The following is a 12,499-nucleotide window of genomic DNA, read 5'->3' as shown; positions in this document are numbered from 1 at the left end:
GAGAGAGATCACAAGCAGGCAGAGAGGCAGGCAGAGAGAGAGGAGGAAGCAGGCTCCCTGCTGAGCAGAGAGCCCGATGTGGGGCTCAATCCCAGGACCTGAGATCATGACCTGAGCTGAAGGCAGCGGCCTAACCCACTGAGCCACCCAGGCGCCCCTATATTTGTGTTTTCTATTCACCTTTAAGAACTCAACTACCAGTTTTATGTAGGTGACTCCCAAAGATATATAATCTTAACCTTTTTAAATTTTTTTTAAAGATTTTATTTATTTATTTGACAGACAGAGATCACAAGTAGGCAGAGAGGCAGGTGTGTGGAGGGGCAACAGGCTCCCTGATGAGCAGAGAGCCCAATGCGGGGCTCAATCCCAGAACCCTGAGATCATGACCTTAGCTGAAGGCAGGGGCTTTAATCCACTGAGCCACCCAGGCGCCCCTATTGCTCACCTCTTTAGAAACAACACTGCCTTCCCTATTTGTATCTAAACTCTCTGACCCCTTGCAGTATTATTTAGCATTTTTTTCTGTTCCTTCTAGTATCACCTTAATTTAGCTTCTAGTTTTCTATTCTTTGGACTATTGAGACAATAATGTATCAATTAAGAGCCCAAACTCTTAATGACAGATTGCCTTGGATTGATCCTTGGGATGTCACTTAGAACTGTACAATTTTGTCCAAGTTACATAAGGTCTCTGTGTCTTGACTTCCACATCTGCAATGGAGATAATAATAATAGTTACTTAATAAGGCAAATTTATGTGTGTATCTTAGGTACCATGCCTGGTATACAGCGACTACTATGTAGCTGATAGCTATTAATATTATAATCTTTTCATTGGTCTTCCAAACTCCATATTTGTTCACTATAATCCATCTTTTTTTTTTTTTTTTTTAAGATTTTATTTATTTGACAGAGAGATAGAGCACAAGTAGGCAGAGGGCAGGCAGAGGGAGAGGTGGAAGCAGGCTCTCTACTGAGCAGGGAACCCAATGCGGGTCTCAATTCCAGGACCCCGGGGAACACGACCTGACCCAAAGGCAGCCACTTAACTGACTGAGCCACCCAGGCACCCTCAGTATAATCCATCTTGAACAATATTTCATCAGATCTCTGTTCTAAAAGTTGTAACTTTTTTTTTTTAAGATTATTTATTTGGCAGAGAGAGCGAGCGAGCGTGAGAGAGCGAGCACACTCACAAGCAGGGGGAGCAGGAGAGGGAGACACAGGCTCCCCAACAAGCAGGGAGCTTGATGCAGGGCTTGATCCCAGGACTCTGGGATCATGACCTGAGCCGAAGGCAGATGCCCAACCGAGTGAGCCACCCAGGTGCCCCTAAAAATTGCAACTTCTAAGCATAAAATCAATGGCCAGTCTTTAATACAAACTGACAAAAATGGACTGCCTATCACTACATCAAACAAGTACACACTCTTGAATTCAGAGAGCCATGTCACTCAACTTCAGGATGCAACAGTCATAGCAACATGTCAAAATATTCCTATTTATGCTTTGTGATAATTCACTAAACTGTACACTTTTCATTTTTCTGTGTTGTGTTATATACCAAGTTTTTTTTTTTTTTAATTTTTAAAAAGATTTTATTTATTTATTTGACAGAGACAGAGATCACAAGTAGGCAGAGAGGCAGGCAGAGAGAGGGGGGAAGCAGGCTCCCCGCTGAGCAGAGAGCCCGCCGCGGGGCACGATCCCACGTCCCTAAGATCACGACCCAAGCAGAAGACAGAGGCCCAACCCACTGAGCCACCCAGGCGCCCCTATATACCACGTTTTAAAGAATCTTCCAGGGACGCCTGGGTGGCTCAGTTGGTTAAGCAGCTGCCTTCGGCTCAGGTCATGATCCCAGTGTCCTGGGATCGAGTCCCACATCGGGCTCCTTGCTCAGCAGGGAGCCTGCTTCTCCCTCTGCCTCTGCCTGCCATTCTGTCTGCCTGTGCTTGCTCTCTCTCCCTCTCTCTCTCTCTGACAAATAAATAAATAAAATCTTTAAAAAAAAAAAAAAAAAGAATCTTCCATATGTTGTACATATGTGTCATTCATAGTACTTTTCAAACTTTTAAAATAAGACAACTTAAAAACTTCTACATACCACAGCATATTTTATTTTACCGAACATATAGAATAAAAAATGTACGTAAATACAACCTAATAAAAAATGTATGTAAATGCAACCTAAAAGTAATGCACTACTATTCCTTATGTATCCCCTACTACATGAGAACCCTAAATTTAATATGAATCAAAGAACCTCAGACCCGTGAAAGCACAGACATAGGCAATGCCTAGTCTGACTCTGGTAGAAAAAGAAACCACAGAAGGGGCGTCTGAATGGATGAAAATGCTAGATCTCATGATCCAATTAGGATGAAAATAAAAGTTTAAGAAAGAAAACAATTTAAACAAAACTTCAGGGAAACCATACAAGTAAGGACGAAAAAAAACCCCAAAACAAGCAAATCCTTAAGCCCACCTGATTAAGATCATATTCAAACTATAAAGGTAGAAAGAGGTTAATAAACAGGTGATTATAAGTACCTTCAGAAATTGAATATAAGGTCACCTTCTGAGCTGAGATAAAGGAAAATCCAAGTTAACAAATACGAATAAATTTAATCATCTTTAAAAGTAACTTAACCTAGGGCGCCTGGGTGGCTCAGTGGGTTAAGCCGCTGCCTTCGGCTCAGGTCATGATCTCAGGGAGCCTGCTTCCCTCTCTCTCTCTCTCTCTGCCTGCCTCTCCGTCTACTTGTGATCTCTCTCTGTCAAATAAATAAAATCTTTAAAAAAAAAAAAAAAGTAACTTAACCTAAAAAATGATCTGTCAATAGATATGTAGCTTCGCAGATAAGAATACCTAAACACAATCAGGGTGATCAGGAGTTAAGTTTCTGAAATGCATGACTGATGTAAAAAGCAAGCTGTAATTAAGTCAAATGAATTAAATGTAAGACCCCAAATTAGAAAATATTCCAATCACAAAGGTATGTTTCATTTTTGGTATTGGTAGGCTTTGACAGCATGAATACATTATCGATCAGGGCTAACCATTTCTTTTGATCCAATCCCATGCTAAGTAACCCTTTAATTATAATTTGGTCTATGGAGAATTTATAGAAGATAGAAGTACTATGTCTCAAAAAGGTATAATCCCTAATGGAAATTCTAGCCTGTGGGTAAATAAATCCCTTTCACCCTACAAAATCCATCTGAGTGCTAACTGCTCAGCCACCACATACCATTGATATGGCAAGAATGGCAAACAGTCTCTGTATATTGACGTGTTAGTTCTACTCTGCTAGACTAGCTCCTTTAGACCAAGGATAGTTAACAACGAATATTTATTATGCCTCTACTACACTCTAGGTTCTGTCCTAGGTCCTAGAAATATAATACTGAACAAAAGGTCAAACTCCAGAACTGTACAGTTACATTCTGACTTAGGGAGAGAGAAAATATTTTAAAAAGTAGGAAGTTAATAGAACATGTAAGAAGATGATAAGTAATAAGGAAACATAAAGCAGAGTAAAGAGGTATGTCAATGAGAGTGATCTGTAATTGTAAATAAGATGATTAGGGTAAGCATCACTGAAAAGGTAAAGTTTTAGCAAAACTTGAAAGAGACAGATTCCTAGGTTCTCCTAGGTAGAACCTGGAGCTCTATCACTTATTATAAAAGTAAATTCGCGCACGTTATTTAGGTCTCTGTGTCTTGGTTCTCTCACCTGCAAAACAAAGATGATCATATCTATTCTCACAAGGGTTGGAGGACTGAGTTCTTGGAAAATGTTAAATACTATGACTTCTGAGACTTTTTTTTTTTTAATTAAAAATAAAAGGAGAGCCTGGGTGGCTTAGTTCTTAAGTGTCAGCCTTTGGCTCAAATCATAATCCCAGGGTCCTGGGATGCAGTCCTGCATCGGGCTCCCTATTCAGCAGGAAACCTGTTTCTCCCTCTGCTGCTCCCCTTGCTTGTGTTCCCTCTCTCGCTGTCTCTCTGTCAAATAAATAAATAAATAAAATCTTTTAAAAAAATTATAAAAATGTAGAAGGTAAATTAGGAACAAATCATGCAGATATTCAGGAGAAGAGTATTCTCAACAGGGGAGAACAAGTACAAAGGCCCTGGTATTCAAGAAGCAGCTAGACCAATACAACGGGAATAGACTAGGTTTTGCAAAAGGCAAAAATGGAAGAGGATGTCATCATGAAGAAAAAGGGGTGTAGGGCTACTCCCAAACTTTTCAACTTTCACTCTTAGAGATTTTTGAGCAGAGGAATGATCAACTTTCTTTTATAAAGATCACTCTGGGAGCGCCTGGGTGGCTCAGTGGGTTAAAGCCTCTGCCTTTGGCTCAGGTCATGGTCTCAGGGTCCTGGGATCAAGCCCCACATCGGTCTGTCCTGCTCAGCTGGGAGCCAGCTCCCCCCGCACCCGCCCCGCGTCTCTACCTACATGTGATCTCTGTCAGTCAAATAAATAAATAATTTTTTAAAATCCTAAAAAAAAAAAATCACTCTGTAAGCTATACTGAGAACTGACAGTTGTGGAAGGCGATCATTATATACAAGGGTGGAAAACCAGGAGGCCAGTCAAAAATCCCTTTTAACAACCTAGGGAAGAGATAATGGCTTGGACCAACATGGCAACAACAGAGGATCTGAGAAGTGGTCAGATTCCATATATACTTTGAAAGTAGAACCAAAAGAATTTGTTAATATGAAATGAGAGCTGGGTCAGGGCAAATCTCAGGTTTTTGGCCCGAAGAACTGGAAAGATGGGTTTGGGCATTCAAATTAACAGTGGTCTTAGTTGCTGACAATAAATGAGTCCTAACTATATGCCAACTGTTCAGGTAATCTCCTTACATGCATGATCACATTTAATCCTCACTAGAAATGTGGTATCACCTTTTTTTATCAAGTGGAGATTATTGGTAAGCTGAGATTCAAAACAGTTGTTTTAAGTGTCTATATTACTTACTGCTCAATACATCATTACAGTCATAGGATCTAGCACTGTACAGAAGATAATATTCAATAAATATTTATTGAAATAATCAGATTTTCTGAACATACGTTAGTAAGTCAAGGGACCCCAGTACACTGCAGAAGTGTCTGGCCTCCTCAGATCTCAACATGTGATCAAGAAATGACCCTGAAAGTCAGGAAAATTTTTTTTTTCAATTCAGCATGACAACTGCAGAGATGAAACATACTTTTCCACTCCCTTCAGGAGAGGAGCAACCAGTACAGCTTGTCTTCAGAGGATACTGACAACTAATTTCATACAGTGGTCACTCTCTTAACTATGTTTTGTAGTGCTCTCTCTCCCTGGACCTCTCATTCTGACTTGCCACTTCCTAACCCTCTCTCCGGTCCTGTTTTTCTCAGCCCTTTGCCTACCCTCCCTCAAAGAGAACTAGACTACTTCCTGCTGCCTTAACTTTTCTAGTGCTGCTTCCTCAACTTCTCCAGCCTTTTGTTAACGGGGTCTTCTCCACCTGCGCCTCTTTGAGCAGCTGCCACAGGGAGGTGGAGGGACAGACTCTCCCTCCAGGCCTTACCTCTGCAATCAAAGATCCAATCTGTACTGCAGACCTAGAAAGAGAAGCAACTCTTTCAAGACTTCACTGCTCCACCCCCTTGGAAACATCCCCTATAGACATTGTTTATAACTGCAGCATGATATAATAGAGAAAGGTCTTGGAGGCAGAGGATCCAAGTTCCAATTTTAGATCTACCCGTCACTGGCTACTTTGAGTCCATTTTTTCGCCTGTAACATAGATATCATAACTATCCATTCTTATGGAGCTGTTTAACGAGGCTTAAGTGAGTAAGCTGTACGTGAAATGTTGGTCTCCATCGCTCCACATTATGCAACCTGGTACTATTCACGGCTATCTTATATCCGAACCTCTCTGGATCGCAAATGAAGGTCAGGAAACCTCAATTACAATCTTTCTAATCCCGTGGCCCCCAAAACATCTATCCTACATCCGGCAGGGAGTTAGTTAACGTGTGCTGCGCTCAACAGATGCGAACCTAGGACAGGGGCCCGGGCGCTAGGTTAGGGAGGTGTGTGAGATGGGGGTGGGGCAGCCCCACAAACCAAGATTCCGGAGGGCTTCGGTTTCCTCTTGCGTGAAATGAGGTAGTGACGAACTGCCTAGCCCTGTTCCAGACTGCCCGATCTCTTGCCCTGACCCACACCCCTTGGGGCTCCGATGTTCGGAAGCCTTCCATTTTACTTGTCCTCGACAACACTCCTCCCAGCCCCCTCCCCCCACCAACTGCCACCCGGACCGCGCCGCCCACCCCCAGGCCCCACCCGGCCAGCCGGCCGCAGGCAGTCGTACAGGCCCTGCCCGAGGGGCCCGCCCCAGGCCGGTACTCACGCCCGCGGCGGCCGCGGTGACGGCGGACTGTTCAGCGGCTCGGGCCGAACGGAGCCGCCTCCGACCGATCTGCTCCAGGCTGAGGAACTCGTTGGACAGGTCCAGAGGGTCCGTGGCCGAAGAGGCGGAGTGGCTGTGCAGCTCCAGGCTGCTGCGGAGGACCACCATCTTCCCTGTCTCCTCGCCCAGCGTCCGCGGCGGGAGACGGGTCCCAGTCGGACCGGCAGCCGCTCAGGCTCTTCCGCGCTCCGAATTCTGGCGCCACTAGCTCCGCGCCAGCGGCCGCAGCGCGCGCATCCGGAATCCCTCCGCCGCCTGTCCCGCCTACGCCGCGTCCCTGCAACGGCCGGCTCGAAACTTTTCGCCCTTCTGCCGGGCGAAGGACTTCAGGTTGAAGTTGAGGAGGGCCTGCACCGACAGTGACCAGGACCCGAGCGGAAAGTGGCGGGAGAACGCTGACTTCTTTTTCTTATATAGTTCCGGCTCGCTGAACTCGGCGGAGGGAGATGACGGGTAGCGGAGAGAGGTCCCGTTTGGAATTTTGGCGCGTGGCTGTCGGGGGTGGGGGGGGCAGGGAGGCTCCTGCCTGCTCTGATTGGCTAGAGAGGGCTTGGCGGCTCCGCCCAGCCCCGCCCGCCACCTAACGTCAGCTTCCCGCCACGCAGGTTTCAAAAGCAAAATGCTGAGTCTTTGACTGTAGCGGCATAAAGCACTGGGCGTTAGGCAGGTTTTGACTGTGATCCTTAAGAACTTTTTACGGATAGCTTAACTCAAACAATTTACCTATAAAAAGAAAACAGAAAGAGACCTGAAAATGACCCTGCAGAATACTGTAGTTAAGGGCGCAGGTTCTGTACCCATCACTGCCCTATCCGTGTGTATGATCTTGAGCAAATTACTCACCTTTCCCCGTCTTAATTTCCTCAGCTGTAAATTAACTGTAATAATAGTAATAATAATCCGAATACCAACGACTCTAAGATATAATACCTTAGAACCGTGTCTGCACCTAGTAAGAGCTCAATAAATGTTTGCTGCTGTTAAAGAATTACAGAAAACAGCTTCTCTAAGATACAGCAGTTACTCGACTACTTTGAAATAGACAGCATGCTGAATGATCAGAATGTGAGAGGAGTTCTCCTGAAACTGAAATAAGTTTTATTGATTTGGATAACTACATTTCCTTAATTTGACATTTGTTAAATATTTATTGAGCATCTATTATGTGCCAGGTAGTATTCTCAACACTGGGGATACAGCAGTGAATAAGTACAAAAGTGCCCTTATGGAGCTTCAATTCTTGCAGAAGGCAAGAGAAAATAAATGAAATAAATATTTATTATCATAAGTGCTGAAGAGAAATATAAAGCAGGGAGGGGGAGAGGGAAGCCTTCAATTTTAGAGAGGATGATTAGGGAAGGTTTCTCAGGTAAGTGTTAGCAAAGACCTAAAGAAGTTAGGTATATTTCGGATAAGAAAGATGCAAGCAGAGGAAAAGGGAGGACAGGGAGGCTAATGAGACTAAAAAGGAAAGAGCCTCCAGGAGTAGATCTTGCAGGGCTGTGGGCCCTAGCTTTAAGGTTTTCTGTTTAAAATTTATTTTAATTCAATTAATTAACATATAATGTACTATTAGTTTCAGAGGTAGAGTTTATTGAGTCATTAGTTACAAATCACGCCCAGTGCTCATTAATTGCCTTCCTGAATGCCCATTATCCAGTTACCCCATCCCCCCATCCGCCTCCCCTCCAGCAACCCTGTTTCCTATAGTTAAGTCTCTGATGGTTTGTCTCCCTCTCTGACTTCATCTTATTTTTTCTTTCCCTTCCCTTATGATCCTCTGTTTTGTTTCTTAAATTCCACATGTGAGTGAAATTATATGATAACTGTCTTTCTCTGATTTACTTATTTCACTTAGCATAATCCCCTCTAGTTCCATCCAGGCTATTGCAAATGGTTAAGATTTCCTTCTTTTTGATGGGTGAATAATATTCCATTATTCATTTATGTATATTTACCTATATATGGACATCAGGGCTCATGACATATTTTGGCTATTGTGGACACTCCTGCTATAATATAAACATTGGGGTGCAGGTGCCACTTCAAATTACTGTTTGTATCCTTTGGGTAAATACCTAGTAGTGCAATTGTTGGGTCATAGGGTAGCTCTATTTTTTTTTTTTTTAAAGATTTTATTTATTTATTTGTCAGAGAGAGAGAGGGAGAGAGAGCAAGCACAGGCAGACAGAATGGCAGGCAGAGGGAAAAGCAGGCTCCCTGAGGAGCAAGGAGCCGGATGTGGGACTCGATCCCAGGACGCTGGGATCATGACCTGAGCCGAAGGCAGCTGCTTAACCAACTGAGCCACCCAGGCGTCCCAGGGTAGCTCTACTTTTAACTTTTTGAGGAACCACCATACTGTTTTTCAGAGGGGATGTACCAGCTTCCATTTTCACCAGCAGTGTAATGGGGTTCCCCTTTGTCTTCATCCACATCTGTTGTTTCCTGACTTGTTAATTTCAGCCATTCTACTTTTTATTACAACTGAGGTGAAAAGACATTACAGTGTTTTGAATACAGGATTGACTTTTTCTGACTTCTTCAAAAAATCCCTCTGGCTGCTGCATGGAGAACACATTTGGGTTTCTATATACACTAAAAAATATCTTTTTATCCAAACTTCAATTTTACTGGGTATCTTGTATTTTTATTTGCTAAATTTGGCATCCCTAGTTAGGAAGCCACTGCAGTTGTTCAGGCAAGAGACGATGATGACATGGGCCAGGGTTAGATCAGGGGAGGAAATAAATGGTTGAATTCTGGATGTGTTTGGAAGAAAGAGCCAAGTGAATTTGCTGATTAATTGGATTTAGGTGTGAGAGAAAGCGAGGCATCAAGGATGACTCTATTTTATTTTTTGGCTTCAGCAAATGGAAATGGACACTACACTTAACTGGGATGGAAAAGGTTATGGCTACAGCAAATTTGGAGAGAATGTCAGGAATTCTCTTGATGCACATTTAAGACACACAAGTTTTTGTATATATGTTCTGTACTTGAAATTTGGCCTTTTAAGAAGTTTCAAACATGTTATGCAGCATAATACTTACCGCAGTGTTATTTATAATATCAAAAAAACTGAAAACAGGGGAGCCTGGGTGGCTCAGTGGGTTAAGCCTCTGCCTTCAGCTTGGGTCATGATCTCAGGGTACTGGAATCGAGCCCCACATCAGGCTCTCTGCTCAACGGGGAGCCTACTTCCCCCCTCTCTCTGCCTGCCTCTCTGCCTACTTGTGATCTCTCTGTCAAATAAATAAATAAAACCTTAAAAAAAAACCCTGCAAACAACTTGAATGTCCCTGAGTGAGACTTCACTTAAGAAGGATACTATATAGGGGTGCCTGGCTGGCTCATCGACAGAGCATGCAACTCTTGATCTCAGTTTGAGTCCCATGTTGGGTGTAGAGATTACTTTAAAAAATAAACTCTTAAAAGAAGGATGCTATACAGTCATTAAAAATTATGATGTAACTGTGTTAAGTATATTAAAAAATGGGCACAATGCATGGTAACTTGTTAAACTACAAAGAAGTAAGTATCATACTGTTCCATCTTTGTTTTGAAAAAGTACATGTGTATACTTGCATTGGAAAAAAACCAGAATAAACTATAACAAAATGTTAATGGTTAATTTCTGGATTGTAATACTATAGTTGTGTCATTTCTTTGTACTTCTCTCAATTTTTCTGATTTTTTTTGCACTAAATATGTGTCATGTTTACAAGAGGAAAAAAAAAAGCTTTAAAGTGATTGTTTACCTAATATAAGTGGAAGAGGAAAGAACAATATGTAGGGTAGCATAGTCTACCCTTATGATATGTGCACTTTTCTTTATGCATGTTATACTTCAAAAAAGTTATAAAAAGAACTTCTACCCAGAAAATGCATATGCATTTGAGATTTTGTTAGATATTACCAGATTGACCTCCACAGAAGTGGTAGTAGTCGTTTTAGTTCTTTTAAAATAAGACATAGAAATTTTAGAACACCAAGAGACAGAGTCAGCCAAAGGGTTTTCTTTGTCCCTTTATTTTCTCTCCAACAATATTAAGAATAAACACACTGACTTCAGCTTTTGGTTGGTATAATGGGTTGAACTGTGTACCCCGAAGGGATATGTTCAAGTCCCAAACTCTGACACCTGAAATGACCTTATTTGGAAACAGGGTCTTTGCAGGTATAATTAAGGACTTTAAATCATCCTGGATTTATGGTAGATCCTAAACGCAATGACTGGTGTCCATATAAGAGAAAGGAGAGGGGTGTTGGACACATAAAGAGATACAGAGAAGAAGGGAATGTGAAGATGAAGGCAGAAATTGGAATGATGCATCTCTAAGCCAATGAACTTGGCAACTTCTAGAAGCTAGGAGAGAGATACAGAACAGACTCGCTCAGAGCCTCTATAAGGAACCAACCCTGCTGACACCTTGATTTCAGACTTCTGAATTTATTCTGAGAATAAATTCCTGGGTTTTCTTTCTCTCTCTTTTTTATTTTTAAAGTCACTTAGTTTGCAAAAATTTTTATAGCAGCCTTAGGAAACTTACGGGTTGGTGTGGAATTGATCTTTAGCAGGTATTTCTTTCCTTTTAGTTTTAGCTATCGTAGATAATTACTTGATTTAGGATAAAAGGGGTAGTGGAAACTGAGGTTCTTTCCCATTGCCCCAGACTGCTTACAGAGAGGATCAAGTGCTTTTACCTCACATGTGACAGAAAAGAGGGCTGAGGTTAAGAGCTAAGCATAATTCCATTACCTCATTTGAAATGAGGTTATAGGTGGGTCCCCGTTTGTTCTTTGGTAACAAGGTTAGAAAGTAAACATCAACTTGGACAGCGATTTCTTTCAGGAATGTTGTAAATGTAACCTTAAATACCATAGCGAAATCTCATTGATTTCTGTCCAAAGGAAAAAACCATTTGTCACATGGAAGTTGGAGAGGTCATAGTTGCCATTTGCCATTTGTTAATTACTCTGAATTTAAACAGACATGTCTCCTATTTGAGAGATTTTCTTTTTGACTGGGTTTGGTTTAGGCTGGGTCCTACCTCCTTTGATGGAAATCCTGTAGGGACAGACTTCATTTCCCTGTTAACCTGGTAACCAGGGTTCAGGCACATGACCTCAGCTTCGTCAGTGGACTAAGTCATTGCCCCTGAAGAAGTGACCCAAAGACACAGGTGCAGATTATTCATGGAGGCAGCAGCAGACGGTATACAGAGGCGGTGACATTAATGGTGGCATTCTAGCCAGCTGATTCTTGGAATCTGGAGAATTAGATCAGTGGGACTAGGTTGTGCTTCCTTCCTCTCCTCCAAGCCCTGTCCAAACTTCCTATCCTTCCTATCCTTTCAGTAAATTTGATTTCCTGGTTAAGTTAGCCAGAGATGGTTTCAGTTGTTTGCAACCAGGCAGAATTCAGCCCGGTACAGAGGCTTCAGGTCAGAGGGAACATTTTACCGGCGGTTTCCTAGAATGGACGTTGACAAAAAGAACATCAGGAGACCATGTAAGACAGATACCCTTTTCAGATCAGGACGGAGGGCTGGGAGAGAGGGTATGTAGGCACAGAAAGTGAGCTGGGAAGAGATGCCATCATTTTGTGATGTGGTTTTCAGACTTTCCCTCTTTATCAGCCTCCCCTGAATTTACTTCAATTCCTCAGTTTTTCCATGTAAGGTATGGTACACAGCCCCCAGTCTAACACCACAGATAAGGGTTGGCCCACATAGAGGGCCCTGGGACTACTGCCTCCCTCCCACCCCATTCAAAGTAAGATGACTGATAACATTATTATATTCCAACCCAGCCCAGCTCCTCACCTCTAATGGCAAGGTGCTCCCCCACCCCCCCGACCCCTGCCAGCTCCCATTGTATATTGCTATCTTAGTACTTTATATAGAAATTATCCCTTTAGCTGTGCCTGGGTGGCTCAGTTGAGCGTCTGACTCTTGATTTCAACTCGGGTCATGACCTTAGGGGCCCCACATCGGGCTCCGGGCTCCCTCTGCCGTTC

At 42.8% G+C, this 12,499-nt stretch overlaps 1 protein-coding gene across 2 annotated transcripts in view; it reads right to left on the bottom strand.

Annotated features, from left to right (window-relative positions):
- LOC111146629 (ATPase family, AAA domain containing 2) overlaps nucleotides 1-6,825 on the bottom strand; it is a 68,554-nt gene extending 61,729 nt beyond the window's left edge. For both annotated transcript variants that reach the window (XR_002640547.1, XM_022502263.1), the window contains exon 1: nucleotides 6,418-6,825. Coding sequence is in view for 1 of the 2 variants with exons in the window: in XM_022502263.1 (XP_022357971.1) it covers nucleotides 6,418-6,585 (168 nt within the window). In the remaining variant the exon portion in view is untranslated. The remainder of the gene's footprint in view (nucleotides 1-6,417) is intronic.
- Nucleotides 6,826-12,499: the final 5,674 nt, after the last annotated feature.

The sequence above is a fragment of the Enhydra lutris genome, unplaced genomic scaffold, assembly GCF_002288905.1.
Source record: "Enhydra lutris kenyoni isolate GAN:26980312 unplaced genomic scaffold, ASM228890v2 scaffoldscaffold14, whole genome shotgun sequence".
In the NCBI taxonomy this organism is placed as follows: Eukaryota; Metazoa; Chordata; class Mammalia; order Carnivora; family Mustelidae; genus Enhydra; species Enhydra lutris.
The sequence above is the reverse complement of the archived record's forward strand: the minus strand, read 5'-3'. Positions and strand labels throughout refer to the sequence as shown.